Source organism: Giraffa tippelskirchi, chromosome 1, assembly GCF_054371585.1.
Source record: "Giraffa tippelskirchi isolate mGirTip1 chromosome 1, T2T-mGirTip1v1.2.pri, whole genome shotgun sequence".
Lineage (NCBI taxonomy): Eukaryota > Metazoa > Chordata > Mammalia > Artiodactyla > Giraffidae > Giraffa > Giraffa tippelskirchi.
The window spans coordinates 72,893,129-72,912,900 of NC_137275.1; the positions used below are offsets into that span (position 1 = coordinate 72,893,129).

General features: G+C 39.3%; 1 protein-coding gene across 9 annotated transcripts in view; it reads right to left on the minus strand.

Moving 5' to 3' along the window:
• LOC145546416 (uncharacterized) overlaps positions 1–19,772 on the minus strand; it is a 452,418-nt gene that overhangs the window by 272,564 nt on the left and 160,082 nt on the right. For 2 of the 9 annotated variants that reach the window (XR_014082911.1, XM_081593184.1), the window contains exon 3: positions 13,006–13,086. The exons of 6 other annotated variants lie outside the window; for them this stretch is intronic. Coding sequence is in view for 1 of the 3 variants with exons in the window: in XM_081593184.1 (XP_081449310.1) it covers positions 13,006–13,086 (81 nt within the window). In the remaining 2 variants the exon portion in view is untranslated. Of the gene's footprint in view, positions 1–13,005; positions 13,087–16,935; positions 17,794–19,772 lie in introns of those variants that run through there. One more of the 9 variants, XR_014082918.1, reaches the window with a different exon arrangement.

Below are 19,772 nucleotides of genomic sequence, written 5' to 3' on the forward strand. Positions count from 1 at the left end.
TCATTAATATTTCTTTGGTTGTTATATTCTTGTTAAGGTGTAAGCTGTGGTCTAGTTAATGCAAACTGTGACCTTGGTTGCAAACCTTTTGAGAGTGCTCAGAGGGCTGATTTGCATTACTTCCCCACAACAGAAACCCCACCCTAGGGGGGTTGTTAAGCTATCACATGTAGCAGATTTCCCTAGATAAATGTGTCCCTGTTCTTCTTTTTCATACTACTTGTTTAGGATTAATAAACACAAAGTCTTCACTCACAAGTCTGTAAAAGAAAATATTTCTCACGTAAGCTATGTTTTAAAATGCTTCAGGAAATATCGTTGCTTTGTCTATGCTACTTTCTGAGAGGTTTCCACCCTCAAGAGGTCAGAGTGAAGCAAAAGCTGATTGGCTCAGTGGTTCCTGGGAGCAGCATCATTGCTCTGCCTCCAAATGAGCCTGCCTCCTCTTTAACTTCCTGTACACATCAAAGAATAATCCAAAAGAGCACTATTCCCAGCCAGCTTGTGTACTACTTGACTGAAAAGTTAAATCCTTCAACTCCCTTCATGTTGTCCAAATAACCCCAAATAACTAAGTTTCTCTGCTTCCTCATTTTGGCTTCTTACTTTCAGGCAGCCCCACTGCCGAGCATACTCCATTTCAAAACAACACCTGACCTGTAAGAGGCCCTTGAACTCCAAGGAGGCCAGCCCAGGCTTGTTCTCATGGTAACAACAGAAAACCAAGAGAAAGACCTCTTGAGACACAGACGTAGAATGGCCACATTGTTACCCCTACCATGTTCTTGCAGAAATAAATGAAGACCACCCAAATGAGACCAAGCAAAGGCTATTTACTCAGAGATTAGTACAGTAATGGAGTCAGCCACCATCATTTGCATTTGGCAGAGACTCAAAGGCAGACAGAGGAATAAGAAAACACTATAGAGGAAAAATGGGGGAGGCTTCAGGTATGTCCTGATTGGAGGCTGTTGGCTTGAGGATGCTGTTGCTGGGCTAACCAGAAGGGTACATCCCATGTGATTGGTTAGGACGCCTATGTAGCTTTCTTTGGTTAGTTCTCACGTAGAAGTGAGGTCAAAAATTAGAAAAGCTGTTAGTTATTACTCATGTCCTGGCCATTTGGGGCCAACCATTACAGAGACTATTGTTTGACTTCCTAGTCTGGTTGCTCCAGATAATAGCTTGACTTCTTGCTTACTATAAGTAGGATGTTGGCTCCCTGGGCTGGTTGCTGCAGGCTGTGGGTCAGGGTTCTGCTTTTAAACATAGTCTGGCTACTGTCCACCTCTGTTGTACAGTTGCTCATCCTATTGACAAAACTAGCTTATAATCAAGGGTTGGGAAACAGACTGTATTTTCATGGAAGAAGTTGCAAAGCTGCATTGCAACAGATATGGATACAAGCAGTTCATTAAGACAGTTAACCTACAGCAAGTATCCAGGATGTGCTAAGGGACTGGATATGAATTATGAGAAAAGCACTGATGACTAAATGCTTTTGCTTTGAGTAACTAGAAAAATAGAGTCAAAATATGGAAGACAAGGGGTAAAATTAACAGTTCCACTTTGGATTTGATGCTTTTCAAGACTGTTAGATATCTAAGTGGAGATATCAACTGGATACAGAAGTCCTGGAGGAGTTCAGCTAGAAATAATAATTTGTAAGGGATTGCCTAAAAGGAGAAATCTTGGTTCAGGCTGCTATACTAAAGTACCATAGGACAGGGTGGCTTATAAAAAACAGAAATTTATTTTTCACAGTCCTGGAAACTGGAAGTCTGAGATCAAGGTGCCAGCTTGGTTGGGTTCTATTGAGAGTCCTCTCTCTGGTTCACAGACCTCTCATCATATTCTCATAAAGAAGAAAGAAAGCTAGAAAGCTCTCTGGGGTCCCCATTATAAGGTCATGAATCCCAGTCATGAACAGAGGCACCACCCTCATGATCTAATCATCTCCCAAAGGCCCCATATCCTAATACCATCACATTGGGGGTTAGGATTTCAATGTATAAATTTGGGGGCTGGGAGGAAAAAACATTCAGTCAATTGCAGAAGGAAAATAATTTATAAGCTTCATAGATGAGAACAATACAGCAAAGCAGAATAAGAAGTGATCAGTGGCATCAGGGGAGATTGAAGGGAGGATGGCAGCCCAGAACAAAGGGGAAGAAAAAGATTCAATAAGGGCATGATCAATTAGTGTCAAAATATGCCAAGATTAGGACAGAGAATTGACTATTGAATTTGGTAACATGGAGATCAACCATGATCCTGACACCAGGGACCTCCTAAGATTGTTTCTAGATTGTCTTTTTCTTCATCTCTACTCCCACCAAGAAGGATAATATCACCTCTCTCCCAAAGATGGCAGTAGAATAACAACTGGCCACCCTATATCTACCTTTGCCTTCTTTCCAATCACAACTCACATTGAAACACGTCAAATCCTATCCTAGCCTTCACCACCATTTAAATCCCTATAATAGCTTTGTATTGCTCTTAGAACAAAGTCCAAACCTTAATATGATTTCTGTACACATGGCCTTGGTCTGTCCCTTCAACCCTTCAAGCTCCACATCCACTACTTTTAATGCTTGGGGTGCTATTCTCCATTTCACCAAAAAGTCTTTCCATATGTTATTCCTTCTCCCTGAAACATTCTGCTCCCTCAACCCCAATATATAAGATGTGTGTGCATGAATGCTAAATCACATGTATACTTTCCCTTTCTGTTTAAAAGGAAGGCAGTCCGTGATTGCCTAGCCTAAGTCCCCTAAATACCCCATACCCTGTACCCTACTCTTTCATTTCCCTAGATCCTACATATCTTAAATTTGATTTTGTCAGGACTTCCCAAATTATTATTAATTATTTGCCTCCCATGTAAGCCTGTTGGCTCTGTAGAGGTTGGCATATCTCCTGACTCAAAACAGAAGCTTAATATTTTTAAATAAATGAATGAATATTAATGAAATCTATGAAATATTCATTATTTCCCTCTTTATGGTGCTGCTGGTTTAATCACTAAGTTGTTTCCAACTTTTGTGGCCCCCATGGGCTCTAGCCCACTAGGCTCCCCTGTCTATGGGATTTCCCAGGCAAGAATACTGGAGTGGGTTGCCATTGCTTTCTCCAGGGGATATTCTCAACCCTGGGATCAAACTCACATCTACTCTCCTGCATGCACCAGGGAAGCATGTCCCCTTTTTACAGATGAGGAAACTGAGACTTTGGCAAGGTCAAGACCTTGCTTCAGGATTCTAACTCTGCCCTGCCTGACTCCAAAACTCTAGCTCATATTCCCTAACTTTTCTTACATGGGTATTTGTGTTCACCACTAGCTGGAGTGTTTTTTAGTGCATCATTTATATTTTATTCATCTCCTAGTTAGAGCCTGTCCCTGAATTGTTGGTCCTATAGTCTCTAGAAATATTGATTGAATTGAATTGTAGAGAACTGAATTTCATAGAGGCTTCCCATAGTGGCTCATAGATTTAAGATGAACTGAACAAACATACAAGCCTTGTAAAAATATGTATAGGTTTATCTCAGGGATGTTCTGTTTGGTTTATAACAGCAACTTCTGCCTCTCCCTCCTCCCCTCACTACTAATGCTTATTATTTTGCATCTATACTTACAGCTAGTTAGTTCTGGCAGATGCTGCCACCTGCTCTTTCTCACTCACCTCAAGCACTATTTGTGTTTGTCTGATGAAGAGAGAATTCAGCCTATTATGAAGCAACAGAAATTGTGTGAATGCTTTCAGCTCAAGAGTCAGTGCATTTATGGGAAGCAGGGCTCTCAGCCTCCTGCAAACTGCAGACCACTTTGGTGAAATGGAGGATGCCCACGAACCACCAACCATCCTCACTCCCACTTGCGGCTTCCCCAGATGAAAACCACACCCCAGGAAGTGAAAGGCTGGTACTGCCTCTGATGGGCTGCAGACCAGACAATGCCTGCTTTTATTAAATATTATAAACAAATGACTTAATAATACCAGTAACCAAGCCATAGATACAATAATAAAATAAACAAGCACTGATGCCACAGCCCACAGACCACCTGGTTCTCCAACTGTGGATTGCTAGGTAGTCTCCAAAGAGACTTCAAGAATATTCTAATTTAGGTGGTAATGATATTGATAAAAACAATAAACAACAATACTAACAATTAACTTTGAATACTACATGTAGTAAAGTTTATAAAGAAGTTCACATTTGCTCTCAGTTTAGTCACTCAGTCATGTCTGACTCTTTGCGACCCCATGGATGGCAGCACACCAGGCTTCCCTGTCCATCACCAACTCCTGGAGCTTGCTTAAACTCATATCCATCGAGTCAGTGATGCCATCCAACTGTCTCACCCTCTGTTGTCCCCTTCTCCCCCTGCCTTCAATCTTTCCCAGCATCAGGGTCTTTTCCAATGAGTCAGTTCTTCATACCAGGTGGCCAAAGTATTGGAGCTTCAGCTTCAGCATCAGTTTGCTCTCTTGGATATATATAATAAGTCCATGAGGAATATGGAACAGGGATTATGATGACCATCCCAGCACAGGCGAGGGCTCAGAAAGATTGAGTGATAGGCCAGATGCTTCATGGTCGGGAAGTGACAAAGCCAGAATTTCAAACTCTATCACTAAGAGATAGATCACTAACACATACTTGCTTGGTCATTTTGCTGGTTTGGAACTGCGGTACACTGAATTATTGTTCCCAATTTTTCAACAGCACTGAACAACAGCACTAGAATTAATGCATCTGAACACTTTGCCATATAACTCTATAGTTCCTCCCAATATGCGTGGGCTATAATTCCCTGCCTCCTTCATGTTTGCCTAACCATGTAACTTCCTTTGGTCAATGAAATGTTAATGAACATAATGTGAGCAGTAGCTTTAGAGCCTCTGCATGACTTGAATGGCTCTCTTGCACTCCTACCATTCACCATGAGAAGATGTCCAAGGATCTGGTAGATGGAATTTGAGAAGACATTTGGAGTAGACCTGCATCCAGTCAGCATGGGGAGCCAAACTCAGCTGAATCCATCCAGGCTCAGCTGAGATCAGCCAAAGGCTAACCAACTTGCAAATTCATCAGTGAGAAAAGTAAATGCTATTGCTATAAGCCAGTGAGTTGTGGGGTGGGGGTGGGGGTTGTTTGTAACACAGCAACATTATGGTAATAACTAAATAATACAAGGACTATGTCTCATTTGCCGAGAGGAATTTTGACTGAAGGGTGATGGAGCTATTCCAATGTGTGGAGAAAAGAATGCAGACTTTACAGTCACTACTCTAAGAACTAGAACTCAGATCTGAGTTCTGTTGTGCCTCAGCTATGTGACTTTGAGAAAATTACCTAATAGTATGATCCTCATCTTATTTATCTACTAATAAGGGTAAGAATACCTAGTTTATAGAGTAGCTGTATGGATCAAATAAGATATTTTATCTCAACAACTGGAATGACATAGGAACCATAACTGTACACAACTGTCAGTTTTCTTCTTAGATCTGAATAAAATCTGTTTTTTCCTTTTTCCTTTTTTTTATAACATATGCTAGAGTGTGGACAACTTGTGGTTAGCAAAAGTGTCTCTAGTTCTGCATACCACTTTTTAAAAACCCAAATTTAATCAATTTTTGTTCAAAGGGAAAGGAAAGGCACAAAAAGGAAAGAACGATGAAAGGAAGGAAGGATAATGGTTAAAATCTAACTTCTAGGACTCACAAGGAAAAATGCTCCGACATGCCACTCCTGTCAATGCAGTCCCCTCAGCTCAGCTGCCAGACTTAGCCCACATGTGCATACAGAGGGTTATAAAGTATGAGAAATAAAAATGGGGGAAATGAATGCATTCCTTGTGATTAGGATCCCATTAATCACAGACTGAACAGTAGTCAGCAGCACCTGGCTCCCGGGACATAAGCACAGGCACATGGGAATTCATTAGTTAACTATGTGCTAGTTGAGTGCAGGATGAACGAGGGACTTAGTGAGAGGGGACTCAGGCCACACTCACTTCCACAAGGGAGGAACATGTGGGGCAATGGGAAGGCACCGACTGGACAGTCAGGTATCCAGACACCACAGGAGGCTCTCTAAACCAAAGGATTTCAGTTCCCTGCCAGTTCTTCCCTGCCAGTTCTAGAATTTCATGATTATGGCAAAGAAGAGAAGCACAGCCATAAATACCATAAACAGGTGGTTCCAAGGGCTGGTTGCTGGAAAAATGCATTTGTTTATTACATGATACCATCAATGTTTTTTTTTTCTTGCACTGTTTATTACTTTTTTGTAATTAATATTGTCTGGCATCGTGTATTGATATATCTAAAACCAATGTAATTTAGTCACTCTTCAATATTAACAGTTCACATTTTATTCTGGACAATTCTATTGATGCTCAGCCTCTCTCTAAAAAAATCTTGCTGTCTACTGCCATATTTTGCTAGGCACTAAGGATCCATTTTTTTTCCTAGCAAAATGGTACTGATGATTCTATTTGCAGAACAGGAATAGTGACACAGACATAGAGAATGGACTTGTGAACACAGTGAGAAGGAGAGGGTGACACAAAGTAAAAGAGTAGCATTGACATATATACACTACCGTGCATAAAATTCTCCTTCCCTGGTGCCTCAGATGGTAAAGAATCTGCCTGCACTGTGGGAGACCTGAGTTCAACCCAACAGTAGCGAAGATCCCCTGGAGAAGGGATTGGCTATCCACTCTAGTATTCTTGCCTGGAGAATTCCATGGACAGAGGAGCCTAGGGAGCCCCAGTCCATGGGGCGCAAAGGGCTGGCCATGACTAAGTGACTAACATTTTCACACTTTCATGTGTGAAATAGAGCTAGTGGGAAGCTGCTGTATAGCACAGGGAGCTCAGTTCAGTGCTCTGTGATGACCTGGAGGGGTGCGATGGGGGTAGAGCGGGAGGGAAGTTTAAGAGGGAGGGGATATATGTATACATATAGCTGATACATATTGTTGTATGGCAGAAAGTAACACAACATTGTAAATGTTTTAAGTTATACTCCAATTTAGAAAAAAAAGACTTTGCAATCATGAAAAAATAAAAAAAATCTTAAAGAGTTTTTCACATAAAAAATAAATAAAATGATATGTCCTTAAAAATGGCTAATATCTTAATTGTGGCAAAATCCTCTGTTGTAATTTTAAGCAGCAAAGGACACTGACAGTGAACCCTGATTCTTTAAGGCTTGTAAACCAGGCCTGGTGGCTGCTCCTGTCTGACTGCTTCAAGCCCCTGGACAAGAGATTTTTAGCCTGAGCCATCACCCCTGATTTCTTCAACAGCAAAACTGCAGTTCCCCTGAAGACAAGGCAGTTAATTAACATGGATTTTAACTCTATCTCTATGGGATTTTCAGTGGATTTTTTTGAATTTTTAAATCTAGTGTACATTGTATAGCACAGGACACTATACTCAATACTTCATAATAACCAACAAAGGAAAAGAATCTAAAAAAAATATATGTCCATATATATTCATTCATATACACAGACACACACATACATATACATGAAATTGAATCACTTTGCTATTTGTGTTACCTGAAAGTACGACAACATTGTAAATCAAATATCCTTCAAAAAATAGATTACATAATTTTTTTTTAAACAGTCTGGTAAAACCCTGAGAATGTTCACAAATATTTTAGGAGATTTTACTCTCTTTATCCTGATCCCTCCCACATGTGTAAATTATCATCTGGGGTATTTCTCCAAATCACTATTTTTCTCCTATTAACCACGCCACCTACTCTTTAGTCACAGATAAATGACTCAGAAATATAATACAAGAACCAAGCTGAATCAAACAGATGCTTTTATCAAGAAAGTGAAATTTGAATCAAGAGACACAGAAGTGGTATATCAGCTAGCTGTTGCTGTGTAACTCTCACAAAATTAACTTAAAACAGCAATTCATTATTTCTCATAAGTCTATGGGGCATGTAGATAGTTCTGCTGAACTACACTAGGTTTGATGAGGCTTTATGATGTGCATCAGTCTGCTGCAGGTGGGATAGGCAGTTCTCAAGTGAGCTTTCTGTCACAGCTAGAGGCTCAGTTCAGAGAGCTATGATGACTCAGTCCTTCACCATGTGCCACATCATGCTACAGGCTAGCCTGGACATATTCTCATGGCAAAGAAAAGGAACAAGCAAGGAATCAGAAATCTAAAGTGCTTATTCAAGTTTCTGATTACATTTTGTTTGCTACTGGTCCAGGACAAATTTCAAAATGAGAATGTGATGGGACTATAGAGTTATAGAGCAAAGGGCATGGATTCAATGAGGTCTTTAATTGGGACCTTTAACACAACTAACCAACCACAGATTGGAAGTCAATAACCATATGACAACACCCTAGAAAGAAGATACATGGAGGCTCAATGGTAATGTCCCTAGAGGTTTCCTGATTTCTGCCTTCCCAGGATTTGATCAATTATGTGCACTACTTTTCTTCAATTATGTGAGCTACCCAGTATCCTTCCAATAAATCACCATTTCTTAAGTTCACTAGTCAGTTTCTGCTACCTGCCACCAAAAATCATCATAGCCACCATTATTATCATCAACTATACTGATTTTTCACTTATACATCACATTCTGTCAATTCTATAATATAAAACTTCTCATATTCATCTTTCCTTACACAGTAGGAGCTACTGTCTCAACTCAGACTTTCATTCTTTCTAGCCTGAACCACTGTATTAGGATTTCTGAACCAGAGTATTAAGCCACTGAACCTGAAACCTACTGCAAAATCACTTTGAGTTTTTCGTATTCCTCAGTCACATTATTTGGTTTAGTTACTGCACTAGGTAATTTCTATCAGATGCCCTGCATATTTTTATAGGGGACTAAGTTGGTGATTTCCTATGGAATTCAGTGAGAGTTAAGAAGTTGTTCTTTTCGTATATCTCATATACTTACATTGATGTGTGTAAAGAAATATTTTTTCACCAAATTTTAGTTAGCATCTTGTTTTGACCCTCCATCTCAATCTGTTTAGCATGTAAAGCTAATAAAGAAATGTCAAAGAAATATTTTTTATAGGTGTTTTATCCCTGGTATCTTCAGTACAGAAAATAATATTACAATTTTACCTTAAAAGTCAATTTTATCTGTCTGGATTTATGATACTAGAAGAATTGTTTCAACAATATAAGGGCTTCACTGGAGGTTGAGATGGTAAAGAATCTGCCTGCAGTGCAGGAGACCGGGGTTTGATCCCAGGGTCAGGAAGATTCACTGGAGAAGGGAATGGCTACCCATTTCAGTAGTCTTGCCTGGAGAATTCCATGGACAGAGGATCCTGGTGGGCTATAGTCCATGGGGTTGCAAAAATTCAGACATGACTGAGTGAATAACACTTTCACTTTCAACAACATGATGACCTGTTTATATAACAGAATTTAAGGATTACATTAACATTTAGTCAATGACATGAAAAGAAGGAATGAGCCACCCAGCTGGAGAGGAACTGTACAAGTCAGTTTGTGCATGTCAGGAAATACTCTGACCTGGTCTTCTGTGGTTAAATAAGATGCGATATTTGAAATTCTAATCATGCATATATTTGAGGAAGAGTTTGCTTGCCTTCCAGAGACTGACACAAACAACTGACACAGTGTATATGGAATGGCCTTTCCTCTCAATATATGCGGAAAACTATATATATTTTATGATGCCCTTTACAAAGTGTCTCCCTCCAAGCTTTACCTTCACTTAGCTCTTTTCTGTTCTTTTGGCTTGGGGGGTTGTTGATTTGATTTTTATTCTGATGCTTGCAGGGCTTGGCGAACTAGGCTTGCAGACTAAATCCCACTTAATGCCTATTTTTATAAATAAAGCTTTATTGCAACACAGCAGTGTTCACATGTTGACAAATTGTCAACGGTTGGTTTTGCACTACATAAGCATGTTGTATGGTTGCAACAGAAACCATATGGCCACAAAACCTATTCACTATAGTCCTTTCCCCAAAATGTTTGCTGACCTGGTCTAAAGAAAAGAGAACTGATTTGGAGTCAACAAATACGGGTTAGAACCCAAACTCTGCCAATATGAAAGATGATGTGCTATTGAGCAAATTATCTTCTCTGAACCTGGTTTTTCTCATTGTTAAACAAAAACAATAACCCTAGCCTCATGGAGATATCATGAGGATAAACAAATATGGAAGGAATTTGGATCAGAGTAGACCTCACAAATATTAATTGCTTCCTCCTTTATCCCATACTTTATTTCACCCATCACATACCCACTTTCCTTCTCTTAAGCAATGCAAATTTCAACCTACAAAATATTTGTTTCAAATAAATTCACTTATATAGGAAGAATAAAAAACAGGCCTTCTTATGATTCCCAAGGGAGTATTAATTTCTCATTTTTCTCTTCTCTTTTCTTTCCTGATGCACTTCCAAGGGAATGGAGCAAATAGCACCAATTTGATTAAGACATTACTTTGTAGTCAGCGTGTTAAAAATAGGAATATGATTCCAAGTTATGCAAAATCAACGCATTTTAAGATGCATAAACTGCTTTTCCTCCAGTTAACAATGGAGTTTGGTTGCACCTAAGATGTTCAAGCTGGTTTTAGAAAAAAAGGCAGAGGAACCAGAGATCAAATTGCCAACATCTGCTGGATCATCAAAAAAGCAAGAGAGTTCCAGAAAAACATCTATTTCTGCTTTATTGACTATGCCAAAGCCTTTGACTGTGTGGATCAAAATAAACTGTGGAAAATTCTGAAAGAGATGGGAATACCAGACCATCTGACCTGCCTCTTGAGAAACCTGTATGCAGGTCAAGAAACAACAGTTGGAACTGGACATGGAACAACAGACTGGTTCCAAAAAGGAAAAGGAGTACAGCAAGACTGTATATTGTCACCCTGCTTATTTAACTTATATGCAGAGTACATCATGAGAAATGCTGGGCTGGAAGAAACACAAGCTAGAATCAAGATTGCCGGGAGAAATATCAATAACCTCAGATATGCAGATGACACCATCCTTATGGCAGAAGGTGAAGAAGAACTAAAGAGCCTCTTGATGAAAGTGAAAGAGGAGAGTGAAAAAGTTGGCTTAAAGCTCAACATTCAGAAAACTAAGATCATGGCATCCAGTCCCATCACTTCATGGGAAATAGATGGGGAAACATTGGAAACAGTGTCAGACTTTATTTTGGGGGGCTCCAAAATCACTGGTGATGGTGATTGCAGCCATGAAATTAAAAGACGCTTACTCCTTGGAAGGAAGGTTATGACCTACCTAGATAGCATATTGAAAAGCAGAGACATTACTCCGCCAACAAAGGTCCGTCTAGTCAAGTCTATGGTTTTTCCAGTAGTCATGTATGGATGTGAGAGTTGGACGGTGAAGAAAGCTGAGCGCTGAAGAATTGATGCTTTTGAACTGTGGTGTTGGAGAAGACTCTTGAGAGTCCCTTGGACTGCAAGAAGATCCATCCAGTCCATACCAAAGGAGATCAGTCCTGGGTGTTCATTGGAAGGACTGATGTTGAAGCTCAAACTCCAATACTTTGGCCACCTCATGCGAAGAGTTGAGTCGTTGGAAAAGATCCTAATGCTGGGAAGGATTGGGGGCAGGAGGAGAAGTGGACAACAGAGGATGAGATGGCTGGATGGCATCACCGACTCAATGGACATGGGTTTGGTAGACTCCGGGAGTTGGTGATGGACAGGGAGGCCTGGCGTGCTGTGGTTCATGGGGTCACAAAAAGTCGGACACGACTGAGCGACTGAACTGAAGGTTCAGCATTCATAAATTTGTATTAATGCCTGATGACCCAATTACAAATTTTGCCTCCCACAGATACTCTCTAAAAAAGTGCCAAATTTCTACTCACAGAGTTCTATTGATCCTTAACCCTTTTTGTCACCAGTTTTAAAGGCCTTTTTGTGCTACTGTGATAATGAAATATAAGTTCAAGAAAACAACCACAATTTTTAAGTTCAAGTGCCAACAGTAGGAAGCTACCACCGTCACTCACAAAAGCAGGCCCTCTGTCTTGTCTAAACCCAGCTCATGTTACTCATGGTCTCTGATTCCACCTTCTAGTCAATCAGAAAAGCTAATTTCTACCTCTAGGATGGGGAAAAGTACTCCAAGATTCAAGGTCACAGTCTGCTGTGTCCAAAATTGAAGTGGGTTATTGAAGAAGCTATGTCTAGCCAGTGGAGAAGAAAATGGCAAGCCACTCCAGTATTCTTGCCTGGAGAATTCCATTGACAGAGGAACCTGGTGGGCTATAGTCCAGGGGGTTGCAAAAAGTCAGATATGCCTGAGTAACTGACACACAACTAATATATGTCCAGCCAGAGCAAAAAAACTGATGTTAGGCAGGTTGCTCAGTAGAACCAATAATCCAAAAGTAAGATGTCAAGAGAGAGAACCAGGTAGGAAAATTCCATAGCGGAAATAGTAATGGCTGCTTTTTAAAACATACTTCCTTTGCACTGGGCAGTATGCTCAGTCCTTCAGTATGCTTCCATCCTTTAGACCATGGTTCTAAAAGGTGACCACTACACAGTACTGACCACATGTGAATGGCACTTCTTAGAGTCATACAGTTCCCAGTTTACACGGTTATTCATGGCAGGCTTGTATAAATACATTACAGTTGCACAATTGCGTTGAATATTTTCTACATGCTTTATCTCATTTAAGCCCTACAACATGTGTCTGAGATAGATTCTATTATTCTCTTTAATCCAGATCTGGAACTTGACTAGCAATGAGGTTAAATAACTTACCCATGTCTACATAATTACTAAGTTGAAGAGCCAGGATTAAAATCCAGATCTGCCTTGCTCTGCGTTTTTTCCACCATCCCACTGTGCCTCTCCTTAATTTATTGATTGTTAGTGAATACCTTTTAGAGCAGAAAAAGTCAAGAATTTTACAGTTTTCAGTATTCCACCAGGACTTAAGCAATTTACCCAGAATGAGATGGTAATTCATAGAAGACAGAGTTCTTTGAGGCCATGAGGGCACCATTTAATAAACTGCTGGATGAGCCTCTGAAATAGAAAAGACAATTATCAACTCTAAGATAAAACAGTGCAACCAGGTCTTACATCCTTCCTAAGGGTCAGCTTCCTCATAAAGACAGGCATTCATACAGGGACAACCTGGTCAATTGTTAACTCAGTTTCTGATAAGGATTTATTTCCCATCATGCCAGTGTCAGAAATCATCACTTTTCAGCTTCAATGATCAACACACTCATTTGGCCTTTTCATCTTATCATGAAGCTTTACTCGGATTTGAACATAAATATAATAATAACAAAGAACCCAAATCAAAAACCACTCAGTTATTTATTGACTATGAGAAGCAAATTTTCTCATAAAATGATTTAGAAGAAAGATTGTAAAACCAGTGCTACAAGCCAAGAAGAATGAACAGAGTCAAAGACTTAATCCAATTTAATCAACTCTGGCCAATATCACCACCTCATTCTTAGAGGGAGCTTGACCTAAGAATAAAAATAGACTGTGGAATGTAAAATCTTGATTTTCTTTAAATTATAATGATGATGTTGATCTGTGTTGGTGTAATGTAAGGATTTATGAGAAATTATTTATAGAAGGCCCAGCACATGGTGGATGGTACACAGTGAATTTCTGTAAATGTCAGTTCTTGTCTGTCCATACTCAGATGCCTATCATCTGTTGCCCACAGAAACATGATTTTAGGATCTCAGTTTACACAAACCTGTCAGTACTTGAGTGTAAGCAATTTGAGGGCAGTCCTTTGTAGTCATATCCAACATGAAGCATACTCTCTACATAATATCCACTCAATATTCATTTGTTTAATTATCAGTTAATTAGTAGATGAGACTATATGGAGTGGTTGGGGGAGAGAAAGTTAAATTTAGATGAGATTTAAGTCTTAATAGTTAAGAGATACAATGATAAGGGAGAATTGCAGAAATCAGCTGGAAAAGGCAAAACCAAAAGAAGAACACTAAGGCTGCCTAATGTTCTATATTATTTGGGTAGATGATGACTAACTTCTTTTTTCAGGAACTATAAATTATTGGTCATTTAAGCTGATGCTAGAAAAGGCTAATGTGATAAAGATGCCCATCAAATCCTCCCCTATGCTCCCTAGAGACAGGACTACTAGCTACCATCTGACATCATGTTTGCTCTTGAAGATAGTCATTATTAACTGGGTTATGGAAAGATACTGACACAAGGATCCGAGAAAGTCTGAGTTAGCCAGATGCAGACCCTGAAACTGGAAAGACAAACACTCAAGAGTTCCATCTCCCATTCTGGGATGATCTACTTTAAGGACACATGTGCTAAGAAATAAACAGAGAAAGTTAGTTTGCACAGGAAAAAAAAAGAATGATTCAAATGTGCAAGAAAACAGAGATGGGAGACTGTTTGTTCCTAAAGACAGAAAGTAACAGAATTTCTAGCTCATCCTTGGAAGACTTCCAGTTTTCAACATTCATAGTTTATGATAATTATGGATATCTATAGTTTATATATTTCAGTGTTTTGAAGTACATAGTTACTGTACTTTAATCCTTGGATTCCATTAAATTCCCTGATTCACTGTAATAAATTTTCATTTTACTTGAGCTATATTGAATAGGTTTCTATTTAATACAATCAAATTTTCCCTAAGATATATCTTAGTCTTACAGAAGTTATCGAATATAAACCAAATATTTCTTAATCCCTCAGTGTCAGCACACATGATAAGATTGTACACTTTGGCCAGGTACATAACTTCCATCCAGGATTATGACTGGGTGCAGCCAGTAACTAGTGTCATCTCCAGGCCAAACATTCTACTGTTGGTAAGAAACATCATATACATATATGTGTGTGTGTGTATATATATATATATATATATATACATATATATATATACATATATATACACATATATATACACATATATATACATATATATATATATGTATGTATATACATATACATACACACATAGTTGCCCATTAGGTGAATGCAGAAAGGAATCAAAGATCACCAACACTAAGGAAGTACAGACAAAAGAATTCTGTAAAACTATACCAAAGAATATAAGTTAAAAAGTAAGAAAGGAACAACTACCTAGTATGTTAAGTTTTGTAGAGCCTTTCATATTTGTTGAATGTATTATCTATATTAGTCCTCTGGACATAAAAGAATATCTAGGTTATACAAATTATGGTCCCTGGTTTTAAATCTAGATGCTACCACTTACGAGCTCCATGCTGTTGGCTAATTGTTTAAATTTGTCTGTAAAATGGGGACTGTGTTGAGAATTACATGAGATAATGGTAATAAAGTGTGAATATCAAACAGTGGGTATTCAGTAAAGACTGCTTGGGAGTTACAATAACTGTTTTAAAATTTCAAAATATTGCCAAATAAAATAGATTAGGATTGTTTTATAAAATTTCAAGGGCAAGACATAAAATCAATGAATGAGTTATGGAATGACAAACTTTAGTTTAAAGGGCATAGAAATTTTATAACTATTAGAAAGATGGAATTTGTCAGCCTCAAGAAGAATAAGTTTCCAACTGGGAGAAGAGTTTAAGCAGAGGCAATCAGTGACCGGGAGGGCTATTGTGGAACTCATAAGATGTCAGCTGTTTCGAGAGTCTCTTCCAAATTTGAACATTTATGTCTCTGTAAAGTTTCATTTGTTCATTCATTTGTTTAACAAGTAACAAAACAATGATTCTGTGCCAAAGGCTACAGGTTAACAGCTGTGGTTGCAAAGGATATGACATAGAGAATAGACTTATGGACATGCGAGAGGGGAGGAGAGGGTGAGATGTATGGAAAGAGTAACATGGAAACTTACATTACCATATGTAAAATACGTAGCCAACAGGAATTTGCTGTATGGCTCAGGAAACTCAAATAGAGGCTCTGTATCAACCTACAGGGGTGGGGTGGAGAGGGAGGTGGGAGGGAGATTCAAAAGGGAGAGGATATATGTATACCTATGGCTAATTCATGTTGAGGTTTAACAGAAAACAACAAAATTCTGTAAAGCAATTATCCTTCAATAAAAAATAAATTAATTAAAAAAAAAAGAAATGGTTCTTATCCTCAAGGAGCTGAGAGACTAGAGAGGAAAACAGACATGAAACAAAAACTATACAATTATTCATTCACTCACTAGAAATGTGAAATGTTCTCAGAAGAAAGATGGAGAGTGTTAGGACAAGGTAACAGACTGGATAACCACAACTCTGAAGTCAAGTCACCTTCTCAAATAAGTTAGGAGCTAATTGAATCTTGAACCATATGCAGGAATTTAGCCAGGTGAAGGACAGATGGCTGAAGAAAGAACATTTCAGGCAGTGGGAATGAGGTGGTGCGAAGATCTAAAGCATGGAGTAACTTGGCATTTAAGAGGGAAAGAGGTTTGTGTGGTAAGAATGTTGTTGGAAAGGAAGGAGAGTACAAAATTCAACAAATGAGAGGCTCAGAGGTTAACAGTGATTTAAATGGCATGTTATAACCCCTCCCAAGAACTTGGTCAAAAAGTTTCAGATTCCATCCTTGGAAGGATAGAATTTTGCAGAACCAAAAAACAGAGAATTTTATTCATGTGGTCCTCTAGTGTCATGTTTGAGCATCCATTCTACACAATAATCAGGATTCACACCCAATTACTCAATCAGCATATTTCTTTCTTGTGATTCTACATTATTGAACAAAAGGTATTGTGTCTTACAAAGTTTCAGTGAAAATACAGTAATACTAAGAAAAGCAATACAGAGATATAATACCATTTAAAACACAAGAATATCAGATTACAGTATGAATTGTCCACTTGGGTTGTCCCTAAATGTATTAAAGAAAATAGAGACTTTTTAAAAAGATGTTTGGGGACTCAAAGAGAAAAATCTCTGTTACTTCACAAATGTGTCCTGTTTGGTGATGCAGGAGTATAAATACCCTGCTTCTGCTCTGGAGTTTACAATTTCATGGGGTGGAGAGAGAGCCAAGAAAGAGTAACACTCAGTGTCAACTACTCCAAGGAAGACATCTGAAATCCATGGTTGTCATCAAGTCTTGAAAGAGAGATAACCCTCAAGTCAGAGTCAGATAAAGGATGAGAAATCAACAGGCAACAGTAAGTTGCAAAACGGTTGCTTGGTTGACAGATTTCTGTGATAAATTGTAAAAATGGACCCAATTCCCATCCCATCCTTATTTCCATATCCTTTGGAAATAAATTAATTATACTTTTGGGTATATATAAGTAGGAAATATATATTTTGGAAATATGGGCTTCCTGGGTGGCTGAGTGGTAAAGAACCTATCTGCAATGCAGGAGTTGCAGGAGATTCGGGTTCATTTCCTGGGTCAGGAAGATCCCGTGAGGAGGGCATGGCAACCCACTCCGGTATCCTTGCCTGGAGAATCCCATGGACAGAGGAGCCTGGTGGGCTGCAGTCCATAGGGTCACAAAGTGTCAGACAGGAATGAAGCGACTTAGCACACACACAGCATTTTGAAATATACAAATGTACACAGTAGTGTCCTCCATTGTGAGACCACTCGCTACTTCTTTACTCACGGCTCAGCCATGTAATGTGCTTTGACCAAAGGAATGAGGTAGAAGTGAGGTGTGCCGGTACTGAATTTAAGCTTTAAGAAGACTTGTGTGCTTCTACATGCTCTCTTGCACCTCTGCCATTTGCATGCCAAGACCATACTGGTGCTGGCCTGATGGTCCTAGAATGAGAATGTGGTATTTGAAGCATAGCCACCTGCAGCTAAACCTAGCCTACACCAACCAACCCTCAGACTATGAGAAATAACAAATGGTTGTTGTGGGGGGCTGACTTATTTATTACATGCAATATCAAACTGACATATACTTTACTCTGAGATATTTTATTCATAATAAAACCAGAGGTACAATAAGATCTAACAACAACACAAAATAAAATTGGAGCCAGGAAATTAAAGGGAGATGAGAACAGAAAGATATGGGTGAGGAGCAGAGCTCTGAATTTTTCTCTGGGGCCCAAAATCCTAGCCATTACTGTATAAAAGGAAAAAAGCAGAAAAGAAAAACCAGAACCTACAGATATTTCCAGTGGCCCAGAGAGCACTAATCTGAAGTGTCGTGCAATGGCAAGATTACAGACCTTGGGATAGGAACTTGGGTTCTTAGTTGCTATGTAAGTGTGCTGAGCTTTTTGTTCCTCACTAGTTAAAACAGGAAAATAATACTCTCTTCTTCCATAGAACAGATATGAGGATTAGAAACAATAGCATAATACAAGAGAAAGAGAGTAGCACTTGGCAAATAAGCAGCAAATAATAGGTACTAGTATTGGTAATGCACTAGTTAAGTGATCACTTAAGTTTTGATCTCCATACTTTGCCCATCTTTCTCCCAAGATCTGGCTGATTTCTTTCCTTGAATACTTCCCTGCTCACAGATCTTTTGACTTGCTCCTGATCTAATGAACTAAAACCCCAATCTGGCCCTTATCTTCCTGTTTCTGACAATGGACAACATGAATGTAACTGCAAATACAATGACAGTAAAAACTGAAGATGCTTCCCATGCATGGTGTTAAACTTTAATTACATTACATCTTTTTCTCCACATATTTTCTCCACAGGCCTTCCTGTTTTATCATCATCTCCATTTTACAGATGAGAACACTGAGTAACAGAAACACTGCCTTTTCCAAGGTTGTGTCACTAATCTTTTCTCTAAAAGACTGAAGTCCAGGGTCTTATGATGCCAAATACTGCTCTTTCCACAGCTATTCCACTGCACCTTCAGAAAGTTCTGAAAGACTCTCAGAACTTTCCCATGCCCTAACAGGGGCTGATGACTCAATACCCTCAGCTTCTGGGTCACCAACCTCAGCTGTCAGGTGTGACAGATGGGTGGGGGTAGGTGCTCTTGACCTCTAAACAGAGTCCAGTGACAGTTTCAACTCTGCTAACTGAGGACTGGCAGGAAGATCCTATACGCCTCAGTAAGGATAGTATAGAACAATTTTCAGCCTCTTATTGGTCTTATACCCCCACAAAGCCCAGCCTGCAGAATGGCCCCTGAGGAGGGTCCACCGCAATTGCCCAAAGGAATTTGCTTTCTGCTCTCATGTACTTCCATCCTCCCTCTTCAATTAGTCAGACAGCAGAGTAGCAACTCAATCAGTGTGTTCCAGGAGGTCACACTTTGGGAAGGCTAACAATAAATTAAATTTTCATTTTAGATCCTTAATAGCCCAATCAATAATTTAGGGAGCAAAGAAAACATTTTCTGGGAAAGCATTAGCTTAAAACTGAAAAGTAGCTGCTTCATTCCTTGGAAATGACACAATTTTAGCAAGGGTTCGGTAGAGGAAGCAGAGGCTGACAACCACCCTTTACATATTCTTCCTCCTATCTTTGTATGTCTGTCTGTCTCTCTCTTATTTTCACTCTTTCTTTTCTCTCCTTATTTATGCCTTTTCCTTCCTCTTTCCTCTCTCCTATTTAGTCTTGCCTCTTTCTTGTCCCCACTATACTTTGACCACCTGATGTGAAGAGCTGACTCACTGTAAAACACCCTGATTCTGGGAAAGATTGAAGGCAAAATGAGAAGGGGGCAGCAGAGGAGGAGACAGATAGCATCACCAACTCAATGATTCATATGAATTTGAGCAAACTCCAGACTATCTCCTGGAGGACACAGGAGCCGGGTG